Source organism: Vulpes vulpes, chromosome 16 (genome assembly GCF_048418805.1).
Source record: "Vulpes vulpes isolate BD-2025 chromosome 16, VulVul3, whole genome shotgun sequence".
NCBI lineage: Eukaryota > Metazoa > Chordata > Mammalia > Carnivora > Canidae > Vulpes > Vulpes vulpes.
In genome coordinates, this window is record NC_132795.1 from 87,155,767 (window position 1) to 87,181,101 (window position 25,335).

Below are 25,335 nucleotides of genomic sequence, written 5' to 3' on the forward strand. Positions count from 1 at the left end.
TGATAATGCTGTTGCACTACCAACACACAGTTCTGAACAAAGCTAATCTGTGAATTTGTTCCCTCTTTTAGATGAAGAAAATAATAATCTAAGATATTTCAACAATGCATGAGACATATGAATCACATCTTAACATAGTTTTGGGTGGGCAAGTCTGTAAAACAAATTTGACTTTCCCATCTTCTATATGATATTTTCCCCCCTTAGCTTACTAGTATAGTAATGAGCAATAAATTATATTAGATTTTTGTGAACTACAGCCTAGAGGCTAAATCCAAGCCAATACCTATTTCTGTAAATAAAGGTGAATTGAAACGCAGCCATATCCATTCATTTACCACTTATGGCTGCCTTGGCTCTACAAGTTAAGGAGTTGTGACAGAGCCAACTACCAAAGCCTGAAAAGTTTACTATCTAGCCATTCACAGAAAAAGACTGCTAATCCCTGACCCATATTTACTGAACTTAAAAACAATACACAGAAAGAATTAGTAATACTAACTCTGGGTTCCATATGACCAACTGGAGGGCAGGAAAGAGATTAATAAGTAATTGGGACTTTCTCTAGGAACCCTCTTGGTGAACTGATAGAGTAAAACAGTTATAGATATTATTATACTTAGTCTTTATTAACAAGTTTTTTCCAGGCTATTTAAATATCTCAGTAGATTCATTTCTTAAACTCTAGTATACAATATAAATAGTCACAGTGGATAAGGAGGAGGCAGTGGAGAGAAAACAAGAAATAATTTAAACATCCCCTTAAAAAACTACAGTAATTATGCTGCCAGCAATGACAGCCTATATTCTACAAATCAAATAGTTTATCTCCTATATTTCTTTGTGGTTCAGTAATGCTTTATGTGAGTGACTGTCATTGTCAGTTATCATAGATAATAACCTGCTTTTAAGATAGAAAAAATATATGAAATCAGGAAAACATACAAATGAATAAAAGCATTGAAAGAAATGCAGTTCTACTTACATTTATTTTTCTACAAGAGGCATTTTATTACTTTTGGTTTCTTAAGTAACTGATTTTTTTTTAAAGTTTTTCTAATTTGTAAAGAAATTTTCAGGTAGAAGAACCTAAACTTTAAGAATAACTACATTGGAGCAGGGGTGAAATGGATGAAGGTGATGAAAAACTTCCAGTTATTAAAAAAAATTAATCCTGCCTATTTATTCACTTGTGCTATATTTACAACTATGCTCATTATGTATGTATACATGATCCTAAGTGAGCTCCACAACACCTTTTCTGTTACTAATGTAGAACTACATTCCTAACTTCCCCACAGATACTCTACAATTCCATAATGGGTCCTGGATTTCTTCTTACTACCCCTCTTCAGTCTCAGCAGGAAAAAATAAATCACTCAAAAAGTGATGGATATGGATAAGAGTGACTACATTTGAAGATCCTAAATTCTCCAGGATGGAAATCAGTTTCAGGACAAATGCTACCTAGAAACGTGCTGAGGATTCCCAGACAGAAAAGATTTTAAATAATGCATGGATCCTTAAAATATTTGAGAGAGATAAAACCTATAAAATTCAGCAACTACTAAACCAGTCTGTTACAACATTCTACAAGTTGTCCACTAAAAAGAGTTAATTTAGTAATTTCATATCCCTGCTTAAAATAAACCTTTTAAAGAACTTACCTGTTGCACTATTTGATGGTATCCATTAAGTACTGTTTTCAGTTGCCAACTACATAATAACCTAAAATTTTAATAGAACAAAACGGTTTGTTCACTGTTCAGAATTAAAAGGAAAAAACTTATTTGTATGCTAACACTAACATGCACATACATAGAAAATAATGACAAATATAATTCTGACAAGTTAATAAAATTTTTACCACTGATACTGTTGAAAGTCTTGTCTTCAAACTGTCGGTACTACTTTTATTTCAAACTATAAATAACTACGATCAGTAAATGACATGCAAACAGTAAATCTTTTTTTTTTTAACATATCCAAAGCAAAATTTTCTATTGAACTAGATTCTTCTCTAAGGTTGGTTAAATAAACCAGTAGTTTTGATCATAATATACTGAGCTTGTATCTGAGAAAGCATATGTAGCAATATAATCTTCACATTCAAGACTAACGTAAAAGATATACTTAGTGTTCATCTATCCACTGGCTCACCTCAGCTATGCTACAATATTGCTTAGGTAACTAACTCTTCTAAAAATTGCTTTTCCTTATCTAAAGTAGGATGCCCCTCTTAGATTCCCCCAATTATAGCCCTTTCAGACCACAAGGACTCTTCCATTTTTGCTATGCTAACCCCCATTTCCACCCCTATTTTCTCTCTTAATGGCAAAGTGGTTCATTCATTAGAGTTTCCCCATTTGCCCATGGGGAAACTCCCTTTCCAAGTGTACTTTCCATCCCTTGCCACCAACTTGGTCATATTAACTTATTAATCAACACTATTGGGATACTCTTATTTTCTGCTAGTATTTTCCAATGGAATATATCAACTTGTTCAAGCAAATCTCAATTTAAAAAAAAACAAGATCACTGTAACTCTTCCTTGGCTGCATACCCTTCTCTATCACTCCTTTCTTTAAACTACAGTTGATCCTTGAACAATAATACTGCTTGAGGTGCACAGGTCCACTTGCAGATTATTTCAATAAAATATACATACAGTAAAGCAAACACGTTTCCTCTTATGATTTTCTTAGTAACATTTTCTCTAGTTTGCTTTAAGAATAGTCTATAATACATACAACATACAGTATACAAGTGTTAAAACAATTTGTTCATGGTATTGGTAAGGCTTTTCTGGTCAACAGCATGCTGTTAAATTTCTGGAGAGTCAAAAGTTACATGCAAAATTTTCAAGTGTATGAGGGGTCAATGCCCCCAACCCCTAAGTTCTTCAAGGGCCAACCATAGTTTACACTGTTTACGTTTACTTTCTACTCATGCACTCCAAAACCCAATAAAATCTGGCTTCTGCCACTACATGAAACCTAATTTAACCTAATCCCTCTGCAATACTCAACACTATGAACCATTTCCTCATTAAGCTTCTATTTGGCTTCAGTGACAGCTATATAGATTTCCCTCTTATTTCTTTGCTCAATTCTTAGCCTTCTTCCAAGTTCCTATTTATCAGTGCTTTACATGTTGGTATACTCTCAAATCCTTTAAATGTTGGCTTTCTCTTTTCACCCCACATATGCAGGCACTAGAAAATATCCATACTCACAGCTCCAAATCCCATGCCTACCGTGACTTCTATGTCTTAGACTTGAGTTCCATGCCAATACATTAAACATCTCCTCTTGATATTTCACACCCAATATATCTTAAAATGATGCTCTCCTACTTCTCCACTGTGACCTCTTCTCTAGCTTAGTGATCTGAGCCAGGAATCTAGAAAGCATGCTTCACTCCTCTTTCTTTCATTTTTGCTACTTCTAATCGGTCACAAAATCCTGTCAATTCTACTAATAAATGTCTTGGATTCTTCCTCCACTTCACCCCCAAAGATGCTTAAGAGCAGAAAAGAGATTCTAGGTACTACCTAATTCCCAGTCTCATCTCTTAACATTCCTTGATGGGCTGTCTGTACCAACAGATATCTTACACAATTGCTATTTATTGCTTTAAAAGGGAAAAAAATTAGAAAATTATTGTGTTACCTTTGAAAAGTACTTCACAAGGAAAAAATAATTTACAAATGTACACTGGTTTGGAAAAATTAGAAGTTTCTGGTTGACTCTAGTCAAAACTCTAATGGATAGAATAAGCTTTTACCAGATTAACTCAATGACCATCCCACCAGGATGCATGTATATAACCAAACACTATATCACCTTGCATTCTTCATTTGTAAATCTTCAGGCAACAATATTTTAAGGTGAAAATCACGTCCCTGTGGAAAATATTGAAAACATTCACTCAAATTTTCATCTTTCACAATATTAAAAGATAAACACAAAAATCACATAGGAAAGGTAATGTTTTCCTTTGTTTTCTAAAAGTTATCAACTTTATCAGAATCTTTGTTTGTTAAAATATATGCAATGGGATACTGATTTGAAGAAAAATAATATAAAATGTCAGCAACTTTGTAATCATTGGAAAACCAAAACAGAGATAAGGCTTGATTTTTAAGAGAGAACAAACTCAGATAACACAAGAAATACTAAGAAATTAATGCAAAGAAATCCAAATATTTCTTATAAATTTATAAAAAAAGAAATTCTTTCAATTGCTTTGACTGTGGAAGGAAAAAAATCACAGTGTAAAATAAGAATATATAATACATTACAGGCTTCATATTTTCCATTTCCTCATTTTAATAAAATGGAAATACATTTAGTTCCACAATCCAAATATACAGACATGAGAGAAATATTTTCAAAAAACAGAGTATTTAATTTTCCCACATTTGTGGACCTCTAATAAATAAAATCACTAACATTCATTTTAATTTAAATATTCACTAGCTATACATTTAGATAGACCAAATTTTACTTAAGAGTCTAAAGAAAGAACTGTTCTCTAAGAAATATATTCAGTTTTACTTTCTTGAGAAAGTGAATAGGTAAGCAGCTTAAACTTTATATCTTAAATAGGATAATATACATGATCTGAGCAAAGGTAAGCAGAAAAAGACAAACAGAAATATAATCTTTTACTCCAACAATATAAAATGAAAAAGAGTAATAAAATTCTTGAAAAATAATCACCATGAGAATTTTAACACAGGCTCCCTCAAAGCAGATTCAAAACTAAAGGAACACAATTAAATGTACCCCATAACCTTTACTTTCATGATATTACAGTTCTGACTTTCATTACATTTAAATGTCCTTTAAAAAAATGAAACAAAATGTACTACTGACCTTTTCAAAAGGTCAAGTAACAATAATTCACTATTTCATTAAAGCACTAGAAGGTATTATGTAGTAACTTTAACCTAACTTTATAGACATCCCACACATAGGTGTAAGAACAATCTGGAATTCAGAATTTACATGAAAAATAGTAAAACTACTCTACTGATCTGTTATCTGAAAGAATAAAATTCCAAAGTCCCTTATTTGCAAAATCCAGCCATTTTAAAAGGTCAAATGCCATGTTACATGCCATAATACTTTTCTGATTCAATAAAATGTCCAAAATTAGTTTTTTGGTTTTTGGGGTTTTTTTTAGCTAAAGCATATAAAAAATGTTAATTGCTCTCAAGAAGCAAGTCTTTCAGGTTGCAGGGAACAAAGTACTGTCAGTTGCCTAAATCTGAATCTCTCCACACATCCTCCTAAATAGATCAATATTAAGAACATTTAAAACAGGGTCACCTGAGTGGCTCAGTCAGTTAAGCATCCAACTCTTGGTTTTAGCTCAGGTCACAATCTCAGGGTCACCAGATCAAGCCCCTTATCAGGCTCCATGCTCAGCATGGAGTCTGCATAGGATTCTATCCCTCTGCCTCTCCTCCCACTTTCCATTTCTCTCTAAAAAATAACACAAAATCTTGAAAAAAAAAAAATGTCTCCAGCAAAATCAGAAAACAGAACACTATAAACTTCAAAATATCTATAGTAAATATAATATAAACCACTTTCCAGTGGTTTCCACTTGGGCTCCCATATCAAATCATTTTAAAGAACTAGGGGGTTCAGAAAAAATACATGGAAGAGCAAAGAGGGGACTGAACTAATGTTAAGATAATATTAAAAAGTTTGGTAGATCAGAGCACTGACTGCAAGAAGGGGCCTTAATATAAATACAATGGTCAAGAAGCTCACCTTGGAAAAGAAATACACAAGCATAAGATGATAAAAAGGGAGGTAAATACATCCCTTGGAAACTGGGTACTAGGAGGAAAAAGTAAAAGTGGGAAATTGAGGATTTTACATAACAAAATAAAAACACTCAACTCCTCCTCCTCAGCACTACTTTAAAAATTATCCATTAAATAAGCTATACTTTGCTTCACCTCCAGAAAAAAGTATTCTTAAACTAGGAATCTTATAAACTACTGCCAAAAATCAAATTCAAAAGATACTGTTTTCATCAATGCCAACCTACTATGAGTAAAAATCAGAACAAGAAATAATTTTAATTGATGATCACCTATTCAAACAAAAACACAAGGCATAAACAAATTATAATACTGAATTATATTATCATTAATAGCATTTGTACTCAGATTCAGAAATTCAAAAAGAACAGAAATTATAAGGAAAAAAAATTAGTTCAGAAAAAAATGATATTAAAATAGGAGAATAAATTAAGAGGTTCTCAAAGAATAGAGTAAAATAAAAATTTCCTAAGAGGCAGGGTACCTGGGTAACTCAGGTGGTAGACTCTTGAGCTCAGGGCTGTGAGTTTGAGCCTCAAGTCGAGGGTAGAGATTATTTCAAATAAAACGGTTAAAAGTGGCAAAAGTTATGTGTACTTTACCCCAATAAAAAAAAAATTAAGATTTTAGAGAGAGAAAGGAGGAGAGAGAGAGAGAGCAGGGGGAGGGGCAGAAGGAGAGGGAAAGAGGCCTAAGTAGATTCTGTGCTGAGCACAGAGCCCAATACAGGGCTTGATCCCATGACCCTGAGATCATGACCTGACCCAAAACCAAGAGCTGGACCTTTACAGACTGTACCAGCCAGGTGCCACTCCCAATAAAAAATTTTAAAAATTTCTTAAGAAGCCCCCCCGCCCCCAAAAAAGCTAGAAAGTTACCAAATGAGAAAAAAAATTAAAAACAATCAAGGAAAAGAGGCTGAAGTGGAAACAGGTAAAGAAAATCCAATACACAAAGAATTGGAGACTCTGAAAGGAAAACAAAAGAGCAGAATATTTTAAATTATAATCCAAGTATACTTTCTGGAAATTCACATAATAAAAAGAACTGAACACACGAGAAATAACTCCTAATGATCCACTCTGAAATGTACCTTAATATGCAGGCTTTAAAAAGTCCATAGCTTCTGAGACCAAATAATATATGGGAAACAGAGTAAGAGTAGCATCACACTTTTCAAATCAAGATTTTTAAAAAGCAACAACAGAACTTTTAAGAAACTGAAAGAGGATTTCTGCTTCTAGCTATGATGGAATAACAGTGGCAGGATTTGCCTTCCAACATTAACTAAAAACTGGACAAAATATACGAAACCATGATGTTCAGACATCAAATAGGCAGCAAAAAACAGTAGTTATTGAAGAAGGGAAACAAATGAGAAAATCTTTATTATTATCCTGTCTTACTACCCGCAGAATCTTCAGGCTACACAACAAGGATGGAGAACCAAATGGAGCCTGACATTCTTCCTGATTTGGGAAAAAGAAATGATTTGGGGGATGCAAAAGTATGTGTGATTCACAAGCTACAGTACCAAAGAACAAGAGAGAACTATACAGAGAATAAACCTAGACAATGTCAGTGTATTCTGCAAAAGAGTCAACAGGTAAGTATGATTGCTGCATGTATGTGAGAAGACCACCGAAAGCCAGGGATTCATAAGAATAGACCATACAATTTCAGAGCTCACATTAGGCTGAGAGTAGTCATGTTTTCTATTAGCAAGAATAGAAAACTTTATACTATAAAATTTATCATTAAAGAGAATACCCTGAAGAATACTGCCTAAGTGGCAGAGCCAAATTAATCTAGGCTAAAGTCTGTGTTGATTCTGCCTAACAAAGCTTAAAAGCAAACTATGACAATATTAAACTGTTTCCAAATAATTTAACTACAGCTTAGAATAAATCAAGAATACTTAAGAGAATAAAATGATCTAGCACACAATAGTTACAGATGCACAATATCCAGCAACCAGTCAAAATATACCAGGCATGCAAACACACACACACACACACACACACACACACACACACGAAAGTAAGATTCAAAAAGAGAAAAATCAAGAGAAATACAAAAATGGCATATGATTGAACTGCTCAAAAAAATTTCAACAGTGGTAAGTACATTACATATATTCAAGAAGGTAAAGAAAAGCATGAGCATGCTAAATAGAACATAAAGGTAAATACAAACCCAAATCAAAGAGGAAAAAAAATACAATGTCTAAGATGCTAGAGAGTATTAACAGCAGATTAAGCCTTGCAAAAGAAGGTATTAGGGTATCTAAGGTACAGAACATTCAAAATAAAACAGAAAAAGACTGAAACAAACAATTAAAAAGAACCATTAGTGAATTATGTAACAACTATACAGTGGCCTAATATACATGTATTTTAAGTCTTCCAAAAAAAGGAAGGAGAGGGAGAAACAAAAAAAATTTTAAAGAAATAATGGCTGAAGTTTTTCCCAAATTAAGTATAAAGATATACTCACAAATCCAAAGAGGTCCACAAACCCTATGGAATAAAATCATAAAGAGACAAAAATCAATGATAAAAAGAAAAATCTTAAAAGCAGTCAGAGAAAACACACCACTTACAAAGGAACAAAAGTAAGAAACAGTAGAGATTTCTCATAGGAAATAATGCAAGACAGTTAAGCAACATCCGTAAAGAATGAAAAAGGGGGAAAAAATCAATCTAGAATTTTATACCTAGTAAAAAGTATCTTTCAAAAGGCCAAGTAAACACTCTGTCAGACATAAAACCATTAAAAAAAGTATCAGTATAGGGATCCCTGGGTGGCGCAGCGGTTTGGCGCCTGCCTTCGGCCCAGGGCGCGATCCTGGAGACCCGGGATCGAATCCCACGTCGGGCTCCCGGTGCATGGAGCCTGCTTCTCCCTCTGCCTGTGTCTCTGCCTCTCTCTCTCTCTCTCTCTCTGTGACTATCATAAATAAATAAATAAATAAATAAATCTTAAAAAAAAAAAAAAGTATCAGTATAAGATGTGTACTACAAGAAATGTTAAAAGAATAACTTAAAGAAGTAAACAAAACAGAATTGTGGATATAAAACAAAGAGTACCAGAAACAGTAAGTATATAGGTAAATACAAAAAACCTTTTTTCTTATTTTCTAAGTTGTCTTTCAAGGATAACTGTACCAAAAGTGGACAATCTGAACAAATAAATAAGTAGTGGATTACAACCCAAAGTATAAAATTAATATGTAAGAGTCCATACTGATATAAATGATTGATTTAATAAATGAGAGAGTTAAGGAATAACTAACCAAAGACATGAAAGACATTTATTCTGAAAACTATGTAATAATTAAAAACTGAAGACAACACACACACACACACACAATGACATTCCATCCTCATCTCATGGATTACAAGAACAGATATTGTTAAAATGTCTATATAGAATATGCAAGGGTGGGGGAGGATCCCTAGGTGGCTCAGAGGTTTACCGCCTGCCTTTGTTCGGCCCAGAGCATGATCCTGGAGTCCCAGGATCGAATCCCACATCAGGCTCCCTGCATGTAGCCTGCTTCTCCCCCTGCCTATGTCTCTGCCTCTCTGCCTCTCTGTCTCTGTCTCTCTCTCTCTCTCTCTCTCTCTGCCTCTCATGAATAAATAAGCAAAATCTTTAAAAAAAAAAATAGAATATGCAATGGGAAAAAGACAGTCTCTTCAACAAAAGGTATTGAGAAAACTGGACAGCTACATGCAAAAGAAAAAAATTGGACCACTTTCATATACCATACACAAAAATAAACTCAAAATCGATTAAAGACCTAAATGTGAAATGAAACCATAAAAGTCCTACAAGAGAACACAGGCAGTAGTAATTCCTCTAGCATCAGCCATAGCAACATTTTCCAAAATAGGTCTCCTGAGGCCAGGGAAACATTAAGCAAAAATAAACTACTGGGACAACATCAAAATAAAGATTGTGCACAGCAAAGAAAACAATCAACAAAACTAAAAGGCAATCTACTGAATATTTTCAAATGACATACCTGATAAAGGATTAATATCAAAAACATATAAATAACTTCTAAATCTGAACACACACAAAACCTAAATAATCCAATTAAAAATGGGCGGATGACATGAACAGACATTTCTCCAAGACATACAGATGACAAAGACACATGTAAAAATAGATGTTCAACATCACTAATCATCAGGGAAACACAAACCAAAACTACAATGAGGTTATCACCTCATACCTGTCAATAGCTATAATGAACAACACAAGAGACAACAAGTTTTAGAGAGGATGTGGAGAGAAAGGAACCCTCTTGCACTGCTGGTGGGAATGCAAAAGGTACAATGATTTTGGAAGACACTATAGAGGTTTCTCAGAAAGTTAAAAATAGAAGTACCCTATTATCCAATAATTGCACTAAGTATATACCTAAAATTACAAAAATACTAATTCAAAGGGATACCTGCACCCCTATGTTTACTATAGTATTATTTACAATAGCCAAATTATGGAAGCAGCCCAACGGTCCACTGACAGATGAATGAATAAAAAAGATGTAGTACATATATGCAATGAAATATTACCCAGCCATAAAAAAGAATGAAATCTTGGCATTTGCAGCAACCTGGAACTAGTGAGTAAAATGTTAAGTAAACTAAGTCACTCAAGAAAGACAAATAAAATGATTTAACCCATATGTGGAATTTAAGAAATAAAACAAATGAGCAAAGAAAAAAAAATTGAGATGAACCAAGAAACAGACTCATTAACTACAGATTACCAGAGGGCAAGTGGGCAAGGAGGTATGGGTGAAAAAGGTGATGGGGATTACAAAGTACACTTATCATAAGGAGAACTGAGTAATGTAAGAATTGTTGAATCACTCTTTTGTATACCTGACACTAATAGAACATTGTACAGTTCTCTATACTGGAATTAAATTTAAAAACTTAAGCAAGGGAGTTAAACTAAACTTCATTACAAAATTCCAGATAAATTATATACTCTACATTAAAAGAGGGGGAACATAACCTTGCACTCCTTAAGTAAGAAAAACTGATAGAGATTTTTCTTACAAAGAGTGAGTATGCAAAGGGGAAAAGACTTAACTCTGCTGTAAAGAAACCTGACAAACACTATACAGCTAAGGTCAACATCAACAGTGGTAAATCATATTGACAGTTTGCTCCCTTTATATATGTGATGAAATGGTACTTAAAATTTGCAATGTTCTTCTCAAAAACCAAAAACATAAATCAATGAAACAGGATAGAAAACCCAAAAATTAACCCACTCTAAAACTGTCATTAAAAAATAAAAGTCTCTTGGAGCGCCTGGGTGGCTCAGTGGTTGGGTGCCTGCCTTCTGCTCAGGTCGTGATCCCAGGATCCAGGATCAAATCCCATATTGGGCTCCCTGTGGGGAACCTGCTTCTCCCTCTGCCTGTATCTCTGCCTCTCTCTCTCTCTCTGTGTTTCTCATGAATAAATAAATAAATATTTAAAAATAAATAAATAAAAGTCTCAAAAAAAAAATAAATAAATAAATAAAAGTCTCAATAAAAGAAGATAATTGTTTAAAAGAAAATAGAAGTATTAAAAAAAAGAAAGAAAATAGAAGTATATTGGGAGGGTTACAAGATAAATAGGAAAAATATATATAACAATAGCACAAAAGCCAGACAATGAGAAACAGTACATTATGGAATGTCTAGGTGGCTCGGTGGTTGAGTGTCTGCCTTTGGCTCAGAGCATGATCCTGTGATCTGGGATCAAGTCCCACATTGGGCTCCGTGCACGGAGCCTACTTCTCCCTCTGCCTGTGTCTCTGCCTCTCTGTTTGTCTCTCATGAATAAATAAATAAAATCTTAAAAAAAAAAAAAAGAAACAGTACATTATAAGATTCTTATACTATAAAGGAAGTGGTATACTTGAAAGTGTTAAAATATAGCTCCATATTGTAAAGCCGAGAACAAACACTAAAAAAAAAAGAGAAAATGATATAGCTGATAAACCAACAGTGCATATAAACTGTAATCCTAATATTACTTTAAAGTAAATCATGACAAGTTTAAGATGTATATTATAAACTCTAAAGCAACTAATTAAGGGGGAAAATAGCTAAAAAAAAAAAAAAGGCTGATAAAGGAGATAAAATGCAATTATATTTAATGAAAATGCAGAAAAATAGGAAAAAAGATAAGAAACAAACACATAGGACAAATAGAAAACAAACAGCAAGGTATCAGCTTTAAACCCAACCATATCAATAATCACATTAAATGTAAATGGTCTAAATACCCCCAAGTGAAAAGCAGCAATTATTAAATTAGATTTAAAAAAAAAAAAAAAGCAAGATCCAAAAGAAATCTTTTTTAAATAGACACACAAATAGGTACAAAATGATGGAAAATGATTAGGCCATGCCAACACTAAATCAAAAATGAGCTGGAGTCACCACACTAAAGAGATTCTAGGACAAAGATTACCAGAGATAAAAAGGGTTATTTCACAATCATTAAAAAAAAAAAAAAAAAAGTCAGTTCAAGAGTAGCTAACAATCCTCAAAGTTTATGTACCTAATAAAACAACTTCAAAATATATGAAGCAAAAACTGACAGAAATGGAAGTAGAAATTGAACAATCAATAATTATAGTTGAAGATTTTTAATACCTCCTTTCATTAATAAAACAAGTAGACAGAAAATCAGTGAGCATACAAAAAACTCGAATAGCATTATGAACGAACTTGACCTGACATTATAGAACAATCACCCAACAGCAGCAGAATGTACATTCTTTTCACGTACAGACATAACATTTACCAAGACAGGCCATACTCTATACCATAAAAGAAGTCCAAATATATTTAAAAGACTTTAAAACATACAAATTATGTTGTGATCAATATGAAAGTAAATTATAAATCAATATCAAGGGGCACCTGGGTGCCTCAGTGGTTGAGCATCTGCGTTTGGCTCAGATTGTGATCCAGGGGTCCTGGGATCAAGTCCTGCATCAGGCTCTCCACAGAGAGCCTGTTTCTCCCTCTGTCTATGTCTCTGCCTCTCTGTGTGTGTCTCTCATGAATAAATAAAATCTTAAAAAAAAAAAAAATCAAGTGGGTTGCCTGCGTGGCTCAGCGATTGAGTGTCTGCCTTTGGCTCAGGGTGTGATCCTGCAGTCCCGGGATCAAGTCCCACATCGGGCTCCCTGCATGGAGCTTGCTTCTCCCTCTGCCTCTGTCTCTGCCCCTCTTTCTGTGTCTCTCATGAAAAAATAAATAAAATCTTTAAAAAATATATATCAAATAGATATCTGGAAAATCCTAATATATTCAGAAAAGATATACTGTTTTTCTAAGTAACCCATGAGTCAAAAAATAAATTAACAAGTATTTTGAACCAAAAAAATGAAAACACAATATGCAAAAATACATGTGATACAGCCAAAGTAGTGTCTGAAGAAAACTTTATAACACTAAACATCTATATTATAAAACAAGAAAGTCCTCATTATCAATGAGCTAACCTTCCACTTGAAGAAACTAGGGAATTTAAAATCAGAAAGCAAAGACACAGAAAAATAAGAAAAATCAATAAAAATCAAAAGTAGGCTCTTTGAAGAGATCAATAAAATTTATAAAGCTCTATCCAGTTGCACCAGGAAAAATATCATCATGAATGGAGACAAGAGGTATGTATAAAAAATGTCCACAATTTCTTTGATATTTCTACCTTTAAGAATTGGTGTTAACTTTCTCTCCTTTTGAATATGGACTAGATTTGAGACTCACTATTAAAAAAAAAATAGAGCAGAATTAATATGTGTAACTTGATCTCTGTTTTATGCTTGATCTGTATTGTATCATTCAGGGGAAGTTAGTTGCCATGCTGTGAGGACCCCATGCAGGTCTATGCAGTAAGGAACTGAGACCTCCAAGTCAAGAGCAGTAGAACATAGAGGGCTCCGGCCAATAGCCCTGTGAATGAGCTATCTTGGAAGCAAATCGTTTCCCTCTGGTCAAGACTTTAGAGAACTGGCACACTGGCTAACATCTTCATTGCAAGTTCATGAGAAATGCTGAGCCAGAACCATCTACCTAAGTAACTTTTAAACTCTTGATCCATAACAAAGGTAAGATAATAAATGTTTGTTGTTCTATGCCATGAAGATTTGGAATAAGTAGTTATACAGAAAAGACGACCAATATAGGCAACATCATTACAGACCCTAAATATATTCGCTGAAGGAACAATAAAGGAATATTAAGTAACATTTAAGCCAATAAATGAAAAAAATCTAGAGAAGATGAACAAATTCTTTGAAGAAAACAAACTGCAAAGCTCACTCAAAAGGAATAACCTAATTGAGACAATATCTTCTTTAAATCCCAGGGATCATACATGCACGCACACACACAGAATCAGTAAGTTTCACAAACTGTAATTTTTAGAAACTATCTAATCACAAAACTAAAAATAATAAAATTAAAAATAAAAAAAAAAACTTCCATAAGAAATTTTTAAATCTTTATTAAGTAACTCCTGGGTGCAAGGGATCTATAAAGTAAAATTATGTTAATACTAAAAAATGATGATGATAAAACGCCATGTGTCAGCATATACAGGGTACTTTAAAAACAGTGGTGAGAGGAAAATGCAGAGCCTTAAAAACTTTTATCAGTAAAAATGGGCTCTCACAACCAAATCTGGGACAATTTACATCAAAATAAATAAGGAAAGTAACAGTTACAATCCATTAAATAAGTTATTTTTAAAACCTACGATTCCTTTCTGATACAAATAAGTGGGAGGAAAAGAGAAAGTTATTCCTTATAATACAATGACAAGAAATAAAGAAGAAATAATGGAGTTAGAAAAATCATTTGGAAACCACAAAAAATCAAGATGCTAAAACTACTACGTGTACCTGAAAGTCTGTGATGCCTCAGATTAGCTCTCTAAAAGTACTTACGAATTACAAAAGGAAAATCTCACATATGCTATCTTAAACAGATAATCAGAAGTAACATCATCAATGAGACACACTGACTTCAGGCCCTAAAAAGGACACAACATTCTCTGCCTCATTACAGAATCTGAATTTAATGAGGAGGAAGTATCAGTCAAACCCAAACTGAGAGACATTCTGCCTAATGTCCAAACCTATTCTTAAAAATGTCAAGTTCATAAAAAGTAAAGAGACTAAGGAACTATTCCAGATTAAAGAGAATAGACAACTAAATGCAATGCGGTATCTTACCTTACATCATATGGGAGGGAGGCTAGAAAGGAATACAAAATATGTACTTGTAACATTAACAAAATTTGAATTTGGACTCCAGATAATGCATTATATCATGATTAAATTTCCTGATTTTGATAACTACTATGGATATATGTGTGTCCCGGCTCTTGTGAAATACATGCTGAAGTGTTCAAGAATAAAGAGGAACTAGGTCTGCAACCTCATCTCAAACTTGAGTTCAGAAAAATAATTTATATATACACGCACCCACACACCATACACTCAATAAAATCAAATAGGGCAAAAGTAAAATGGCAAATCTGGGTAATCTTCATCCATACTTGTTATTTTCTGTAAATTTGAAATTATATCCAAGACAAACACCTTTAAACAAAATCCACTGCACCAAACAAAACAACATTAAATAAAGCGTTTAGGCTAAGATTTCAACAAGCTGCTCAAGGCAGGTACAAATCAGAATTATAGCTACAGCAAGGGTCATAAGAAAATTTCATCTAATCTCAATTCTTATGTTTACACATTTTCTAAGAGGCTTTAGCAGATAGACACATATAAGACCAAGTACTTTCCTTAAAATGCCTAACATTAGGTATTAGGTGGTTCCTGATAAAAATGTAACTTAGTATCTCTTCAATTTTTCTAAACATTATCTGAGAATGAATCATGTTTTCAACTAAGAAATTCAAGACCGATACTTCCAACTGAGGAAAGAAAAGGTAATCTTAAAGAAAAGAAAAGAAAGGTAATCTACCTTTACTCCAGAAATAATAATGAAATTTAGCCTCTACTTTCTGTGAGAGCCACAAGAATTTGAAGAAAAATGACTAAATCCGTACGTACCCTCTATAACCTTTCTTTAACCAAAGTGCATTCTGATTAGTTCTATATTTAATATTCTGAGGGGTAGGTAAAAGTTTCATTTAGCAAGGACATCTGATAATTCACATAGTATTTTTAAGAGATCACTACAGGTTTTGAATAAACGTCAAAACATACAGTAATTCCTAGGATATGGTCCCTACCCTCAAAAAGTATGTGGGCTGGCAGGGGAGAGGATGAAACAGGTAAATTTTGTAGACACAAGCTCCCAGTCACAAAATAAGTAAGTTATAGGGATGTAATGCACAGCATGGCAACTATATTAACACTGCATCGCATATTTGGAAACTGCTAAGAGACTTCTCTTAAAAGTTCTCATCATAAGAAGAGCGCCTGGGTGGCTCAGTTGGTTAAGTGGCCTACTCTTTTTTTTTTTTTTTTTTTTTATGATAGTCAGAGAGAGAGAGAGAGAGAGAGAGAGAGAGAGAGGCAGGTACATAGGCAGAGGGAGAAGCAGGCTCCATGCACCAGGAGCCCGACGCGGGATTCGATCCCCCGTCTCCAGGATCGCGCCCTGGGCCAAAGGCAGGCGCCAAACCGCTGCGCCACCCAGGGATCCCCTAAGTGGCCTACTCTTGATTTTGGCTCAGCTCAGGATTTCAGGGAACTGGGATGAGGCTCTAGTTAGGCTCAGGGCTCAGCAATGAGTTGGCTTGAGGATTCTTGCTCTCCTCTTCCTCTGCTCCTCCCTCCACTCAAGGGCACACACACCCCGACTAGCATTCTCTCTCAAATAGATAAATCTTAAAAAAAAAAAAAAAAAAAAAAAAAAGTTCTCATCATAAGAAAAAAAAATTTTAAACATTTTATTTGAGAAAGAGAGAGTACATGAGAGAGATTGCAAGCAGGGGAGAAGGATAGAGGGAGAAGCAGACTCTCCGCTGAGCAGGGAACCCTAAGAGGGGCTTGATTCCAGGACCCTGGGATCTCGACCTGAGCCAAAGCAGATGCTTAACCCATTGAGCCACCCAGGTGCCCCAAGGAAAAAAAACATTCTGTAATGAGGGCACGCGAGCGTCTCAGTGATTGTGTGTCAGGCTTTGGTTCAGGTCATGGTCCTGGGATAGAGTCCTATGTCAGCTCCCCATGGGGATTCTGCTTCTCCCTCTGCCTATGTCTCTTCCCACTCTCTCTCATGAATAAATAAAATCTTACAAAAAAAAATTTTTTTAAAGAGAGAAACCAATAACACACTCTTTTTTTTTCTTTTATTTATTTATGATAGTCACACAGAGAGAAAGAGAGAGGCAGAAACATAGGCAGAGGGAGAAGCAGGCTCCATGCACCGGGAGCCCGACATGGGATTCGATCCCGGTCTTCAGGATCGCGCCCTGAGCCAAAGACAGGCGCCAAACCGCTGCGCCACCCAAGGATCCCCACAAAAAAAAAAAAAAAAAAAAAAAATTCTGTAACTACATATGGTGAATCCGATGAACAACTAGACTTACTGTGATCATTTCACCAGATATACATACATCAAATCATTGTTGTACACCTGAAACTAATGTTGCATGTCAGTTATACCTCATAAAAAAACCCACGAAATAGGCTTCTCTTTAAAGTTAAGTATCAAGTTTTCATATATTCAATACCCAAACACTTCTGAAAGTTGAAATCATTCTCTTAATCACTATAATTAAGAGTTAAATTTTACCTCCATCCCACTCTTTTAATGATGACAATGTTTTGATGAGGATTGCTGAATGGAGTGAGTGTTAATCAAGGTAAGGTGGAGCAATGCAATTACTCCTTTTCCTTTCAGAAAATAAAAATACTTCTGAGAACAGAAATTTTTATCCATTACCATGATTTTTTTCGTCAAATTATCTGGTTAATTACTAAATTTTAAATTTATTACGATACAGTTGCATAATTCGTGTTTCTATATAACTGAGTTCAAATAATTGAAAATGTGCATGTCTGCAAAAAACTCATACACATTTTTTCCAGAAAACACACTTATGTTTCAATGCTCCATGGCTTTACAATGACCACTTTGTTTCTTTTTTCTTTAGGAACTTGTCCTTACTTTACACAGCAAATCAAACGCTCAGGTTGGTCAGTGAGGGGTTACATTTTACAGGTAAAAGGTTATTGCTGGTAATTTAACCTATTCGTGACCCATATTCCAAGTGGCAGGTGGTTAATTTGTGTGGTTTCACCAGTTTTTCCTCAAGCAGACTCTGTTAAAGGACAAAAACAGAAGAAAAAAAAAAAAACTAACAAACAAGCTTGCATTGTGCTGGTGAGGGAGGTGGCACGAAGTTGAGTATAAAGGTCTGGGAGCAAAAAATCTATACTCAAAATCCCAACCTCGGGTATCCTGGTGCAACGGAAAGAAGCACAAATGCAGGAGTGGGATCAGATGGCCTCGCTTTCAGGGATTCCAGCGATCACGGACAAGGAACTTAGCCTGTGCGCTTTCCCATGCCCTGATTTCCTCGACTATGAAGACTGAGAAGGACTTTAGAAAAAAAAAAAAAAATCCTGCCTCCAAGGGCCAAGGATCAGCGAGACCATGTTTTTGGAAAGCGCTCTGCAAACTTCCAACCTGTACACGTGCGTAACTGGGTGTGATCAACTCTACCGGAGAAGCCGCCCGGACTCTGCAAAGGTCGTTAATTCTGCTGCCAAGACTCCGTGCAAAATATCGCTACCGGCTGTGCTCAGGGACACAGCAACTTAGTCGAGAGCCAAAAGGGGGTTTTCCTCCAAAATATATGTTTACGGAAGAAAACTAAAAGAAGGTAGATTCCCTGGTGAACGGGCCACCTGACTTCAGGCGGCTTGGCGGGTGGGGGTGGGGGGTTGGGGGGTTGTTAGAAACGAGGTAAAAATTTGCAAAACAAACGAAAACAAAACAAGCCAGTGACAGGTGGGACGGACCCACGCCGAATTAAAAAGGAAGGCAAACCCCGGGAAGCGGGTGTGGGGGCGTGGCCTTCCGCCTTGGGCCCCGCCCCCCGCTCCTGTCGGGGCTCCGCCCACGGCATCCGGCGGCGACGCAGGCCCAGGCAGCGGCGGGGGGCGTGGCCGGGGGCGTGGCATTTCGCATTGGGCCCCGCCCCCCGCTCCCGTCCCGCGCAGGGGCTCCGCCCACGGCGTCCCCAGCGGCGGCGCAGGCCCAGGCAGCGGCGCGGGGGGCGTGGCTCGGGGGCGTGGCCTTCCGCCTTGGGCCCCGCCCCCGCTCCCGTCCCGCGCGGGGGCTCCGCCCACGGCGTCCCCGGCGGCGGCGCAGGCCCAGGCAGCGGCGCGGGGGGCGGGGCGCCGGCCGCGGACCCCCGCACGAGCCCTCCAACCTCGGGCCTCGCGCGCCGCGCCTCTCCATCCCCTCACCGCTCCCGCGACTGACTTCCAGGGGCGGGGCTGCGCCACGAGAGGGAAGCCCTCCCGGTCAGCGAGCCCCAGGCGGGCGGGTACCTGAGCCGAAATGAATCCCTCGTACACGGTTTTCGCCCGGTTCTGGGGCAGAAGCAGCGGGAACTGACGCAACAGGCTCGCCTCCATCTCCGCCATGGTTCGCCGTCTGTGGAGCCGCGGGAGGGGGAGGGGGGGCGGGTTATCCGCCGGCCGAGCCCCGCACATGCGCAGTCTCGCCTGCGCGCCGCGCTCGGAGGGGCGGGAACTGGGCTTTGGCGGGAAAAAGCCTCGACGGCGCTGCGGGGTGAAACGGAGGTCGGGCCCAGCCAGATGGGTGTGGCCAGGCCGGCGGCAGCGTTGGCCCCAGCGCGGTGCTCTCGGGTCCGCAGAGCTACCTGAACAAGATCCTTGCAGCCTTGCCTGTCCCAAAACTCCTTCGGTCCTTTTGTTGGATTTTATTGAAAGACTGCTGCAGCCTTGTTGGAGTTGCATTTCTTGCCGCATAGGATGCCCCAGCTCGCCGCCTTCACCGTAACCAGTCTCCTGTTGGCCTGTCCTACAGGATCTCCAGTGGGCCGCCAGCTTACAGAATAATGTATTATTCCACCCGTGTTAATAGTGTATTGAATCCATTCAACATATGCAACGTGTGCAATGTAATTCTGTGGTTTACCGAGTGTAGCCAGATATATAGTATTGGAGGGATGCACAAATGGGTGTGTGTATACACCTACATTCACACACGTATCTCCAAACTCAGGTCAGCGTTATACTCCGTTTTGGCGCACTCACAAATATCTAAAGACAAAACACGAGACAAGATTGCTAATTAACTTGATGAGCCAGTTATTCTTTGGTAACCCTTTCTATACATTTTTTGAACTCAGGGATGGTAATGACCCACTTACTTTTACTAAGGGCCGATTAAGTAAGTAACACGACTATTTACCACAAAGCCATTTGACATCCCAGTCACTATTCAAATGCATTGTATTTTTTGAGCCCTAGAATTTGTAAAACACGATCGTGATATGCCAAGGCTATGCAGAGATGACCAAGATGTGCCCTCTCCCATCTCTGTTGCCCTCAAAATGGAATTTGACATCTTGAAGATTAAAGTTTCACAGCCACTGTGACCGTATTCTGGATACTTATGGGGAAAACAAGGATCCTACAGCAGTGTTCAGATACAAATCACACTAAAGCAGTGGTTCTTAAACTGTGATCCTAGGACCAGCAGCATTAGTAACACTTAGGGACTTTGTAGGAATGCACATTTTTTGCCCCCTCTGTCTCAGATCTAGGGAATCCTAAACTCTGGGAGTGAGGCCTAACCATCTGTGTTTTAAAAGGCCCCCCAGGTGATGGTAATGCACACTGAAATTTGAGAATCTCCTCCTTAGGGATATGACCTACCCACACTCAATTATGCAGCTCATTCCTTAAGGATGATACTGTGTTCAACCATCACAATCATGTTAAACTATTTACATAGATGCCCAGGCTGTATCCTTGACGGGTGGTTTTCAAAGTGTGGTCCTTGGATCAGCATCATCAGTATCACCTGGGACCATGTCACCCCCAGACCAATTGAATCATTTAACTCTAGGAGACGAGCTCAGCAATCTGTATTTTAACAAGCATGTGTCTAACACCTCTGTTTTAACAAGGAATTCTGATGCAAACCAAAGTCTGAAAAACACTACCCTAGACTTAGTGAAGTTACATTTTCACACCTAATTCTGTTGTGTAGCTAGTTGAAAGTCATTGCACTAATCAAGTGAATAATTGCCAAAGGTTTTAGTTCTGAGCTCAGACTTAACCTAGCCACATTGTAAAGTTTAGAAGATATTAGTAGATGAATAAACATAGTTTATTGTTGTCAAGCCATTATTTAAGAGACAAAGATAATTTTAATTATAAAAAGAGAAACTTTAAAAAAAAAGCTGAAAGATTAATCCCAATTTGGGTTTGATATTAGGGAGCTGAAATTTTCTTGGCTTTTCAATTATGGTCTCAAGGTCACTACTGGAGTCCTAACCATCTGAACAGGTGGACAAACAATGATAGCTTTCCCAGAGGTCCTTTTGAACAAGTCTTACGTCACATTGGCTATCCTGTATGTAAAAGGATAATTTTTTGGCTAAATATATTGCTTAGAATGCAGTTAGTAAGAATAAAGGAGAGAATGGTTGAGATGGGCTGCTTTCCATTTCTTCAACACTGCAAAATCCACCTGCCTTCCCCCAAGACAAAGAAAAAATATTTTAACTTGACATTATGTTATTAATGAAATGCATACTTTATATGACAAATTTTCATGTATGTATACTTCTAAAATTATGGTAGTATATTTTCCTGTTTTTTATTTTTTCAAGATAATTTTTTCCTTCAAAGAGTACTAATTAAATTATATTTTGTTGACTAACTGAATTGAACATCATCTAAAAAAAAGTATTAAGGATTAGAAATCATATGAATAAGTAACATTATAAAAAGCAATAAAGAACCAATTTTACATTTTGGAAATAGTGTAATCTACATAGTAATGAAATATCCTACAAATAGAATAAGGAAGCCATGAAATTACAAATATATTTTCATCCAAAAATGTCCTTTAGCTATGAAAAATAAATAAGATATGGTTGTGGTTTGTGACATTCCTGTAAAGAATTCTTTCTTGATGGGAATAGGATTTGCTAAAATAGCAATTTTATTTCTATTTAGTAAGAGAGAGCAAGTAACATGATTAGCCATAATGTGGAAACAGCTGATTTTATAAAATTTTGAGAAATAGCTAAATTAACAAAAATAAATTAAAATTTACTCTAGGGGTCCTTGGGTGGCTCAGTCAGTTAAGAGTCAGACTCTTGAGCAGCCTGGGTGGCTCAGCAGTTTAGCTGAGCCTGGGTTGCCTTCAACCCAGGGTATGATTCTGGAGACCCAGGATCGAGTCCTACATCGGGTTTCCTGCACGGAGGGTGCTTCTCCCTCTGCCTATGTCTCTGCCCCTCTCTCTGTGTGTGTCTCTCATGAATAAATAAATGAAATCTTTAAAAAAAAATAGACTCTTGATTTCGCCTCAAGTCATGATCTCTGCGTCCTGGGATGAAACCCTGAGTCAGGACACATACTCAGTGGGCAATCTGCTTACAGATTCTCTCCCTGCATCCTCTTTGCCCCTCCGCACCTCAAATAAATAAATAAATCTTTAAAAAATAAATAAAATAAAATTCACTCTAAAATTCAGAAGTTTGTAAGTAATTTTATACATATATAGTCATTTCAAAATGTTTGAAATTTTAAGTATCTGTATCAAAAAATTAGTAGTACCCTTTTTATTCTCTAAAATCTTATGTATTTAAAGCTAATGTTAACAGGTCTATGGGGAAACAGATAATTATACACTTCTGATTATTATGCATAATTCACAAAGTGTTTCTAAAAAGCACCTTACGTATGATAGAAACATAAAAATTGTTCTCTTTTGAACAAATAACCACTTATGGGAGTATATCCCAAGAATAATCCAGAAATAATTAAATAGATGATTTAATGTCCAATAAGTTAGAAATGATCGAGTTATATAACATAGACTGTCTAAAAGCCATTAAAATGACATATGTGAACATGCAGTATTGTTACATAAAAAGTATATATGAAATATCAATATGCGAAAAGAACAAAACAATGTCAAGAGAAAGAGAAGAAAGTTACATAATTAGTTGATATTTTAAAGATAAAAGATCTTTCATTTTTCCATGCAAAGCAAATTAACAGCACCATGAATTTTTTAAAAGAAGGCATTAGCAAAGATTTTTATAAATGTAAATGCTGTCCAACTTAAAATCATCTACTGAGTTAGAGGAAGCACGGTAAAATGAAAAAAGAGCCAAGAAACTTCAAATACATAACTTTGTATAAATCACATTATGATCTGTAGGGTTCTTTGCAATTCTAAAAATGTATTTGTAAGAAATGAATGGACTTGGGGTGGCCTGGGTAGCTCAGCGGTTTAGCGCCTCCTTCAGCCCAGGGTGTGATCCTGGAGACTGGGGATCCAGTCCCATGTCAGGTTCCCTGCATGGAGCCTGCTTCTCCTTCTGCCTGTGTCTCTGCCTCTCTCTCCGTGCGTCTCTCATGAATGAATGAATGAATTAATTAATTAATTAATTAATCTTTAAAAAAAATGAATGGACTTGAAAACAATAATTACAGTTAAATATGGATTATCTGAATAATAAATCTGAAAAAGAACTTAACTTTGAAAATGTCATTCACATTGTCATTCCACTTAATGAGAATGTCATTCCACTTAATGAGAATGTGTTTGTGAAATATAAAGTGGAATACTGATATTGGGTGTTTTTACAATTTTGTCAACAATTAAGATAATTTAGTCTTGTTCACTTTTAGTTGGACAATAAATGCTTTCAGGAAATGATGGAAGAAATCATGAACCAATTATTGCAGTGAGATGAAGTTCATGTTCAGTACGGAGGGAAAAGCAACAGAGTTGAAGCAAACATCTTTACATAAGGCTTTATTATTTTGTTTGATGGACCAAAAAGATTCATCCTTTAGATGCTCACATTCAAATTATGAACTAAAAACCTTACAAATTCCGATGTACATAATCTCCCTTCTGGAGGTACTTGCCGTTCAGAATTATTATATATCATCAGTTCAAAATTCAAAGCCATTTTATATACACCCATAGTCATTTCAAAATGACAAAAACATTTTAAGTTTATAAAAAATTAGCAGGATTTTAAAAATATCCTTCAGAATCTTAAGTATGTAAAATTATTTTTTATAAAATAGTTATATTCTTCAAATATTCCATCCGAGGAGGATTCATTTTAATCTCATTTTCCTTTATAGCCTTAAATGGGTTACAAAGGAAAAGATGTGAAAGGAAAAAGGCACAAAGGAACAGAAAATCATGTGTTAAAGTTGGCTGGTCTGAGTTTTATAGCTGGGACTCCATATAAAAATCTGACCAACAAAGATAAAAGATGAAATCACACAAATTTTTAGGACTCTTTACAGCAGCAATACTTATTCACTCGTTTTATATATTAATATAAATAAATATAGTTTTATACTATCATGTTTCATATAAATTATGATAGAATAAGTTATTTTCTATATTTAAATTTTATTCACCTTTCTGAAAAAGAGTACCTTAGCTCACTTTAGCGTGCATGGTTTGGTAGAAGTCACAATCTAAATTATGTCCTCTTCCTCAATTGTTCTGAGACTCTAAAAGACAAATGTAAATTCAGAAGAAAATTGAATAGACTTGTTAGATAAGCAGTTTTATTCAACAAAGGTAAAGCCTCAGAGGCAATCTGTTCCCAGAAATAGTCTTGGCTTATGCTTTATTTAGTTGATTTTCAACAAACTAATTTAACTCAAATGCAACTTTATGTACTATAAAGGACCTCCCAATGAGCAGAATGAAACCTAATCAAGAAATATTTTCTGCTGTTAGGGCAGGGGCTCCTTATAGTCCCTACCCTAAAGAATTTCCTAGCCTCTGTTGGCAAATAACTGCTTTGTATCTTCTACTATTCTTCTCTCCAAATGGGTAAGCTTATTGTATTATCTGATCCCTGGTCCACTACTGTATCTTGCATCCATATGTTTGTGTGTGATGGGGACATGGTGGCAGTGACCAGAGGAATCAAAATCTGGATTCTAGTAGAAAGAATGTATACCACTGAGAAATCCTAGAGTTTGAAATGAATTCAGTGACAGATGAAATACTGGATTGTGTACTTGGGGATTGGGGGAGGGGATGCATTTTATGTGTGAAAAGAGGAAGGGCATTTGGTGATCAGAAGAGTAAACTGCAGTGGAGACTGTTATGTGATCATCTAACCCATTTCCTCTGTGTCCTGGGCCTAAAACTAAACTGCATATCTACCCTCTCTTGCAGGTTCATATGGCCAGGTAACTGAATTATAGCCAATGGA

General features: G+C 36.3%; 1 protein-coding gene across 3 annotated transcripts in view; it reads right to left on the minus strand.

The window, feature by feature from the left end:
* Nucleotides 1-19,597, minus strand: part of FANCL (FA complementation group L) — an 88,549-nt gene extending 68,952 nt beyond the window's left edge. The window contains exons 1-4 of one of the 3 annotated variants that reach the window (XM_072742108.1): nucleotides 19,415-19,597; nucleotides 8,339-8,361; nucleotides 3,846-3,904; nucleotides 1,668-1,728 (exon numbers count right to left, since the gene is read on the minus strand). In XM_072742108.1, coding sequence (XP_072598209.1) covers nucleotides 1,668-1,728; nucleotides 3,846-3,859 — 75 coding nt within the window. In that variant the 5' untranslated portion in view covers nucleotides 3,860-3,904; nucleotides 8,339-8,361; nucleotides 19,415-19,597. Of the gene's footprint in view, nucleotides 1-1,667; nucleotides 1,729-3,845; nucleotides 3,905-8,338; nucleotides 8,362-15,109; nucleotides 15,132-19,414 lie in introns of all 3 variants that reach the window. The other 2 variants (XM_072742109.1, XM_025992679.2) reach the window with 2 other exon arrangements.
* Between the last annotated feature and the right edge of the window lie 5,738 nt (nucleotides 19,598-25,335).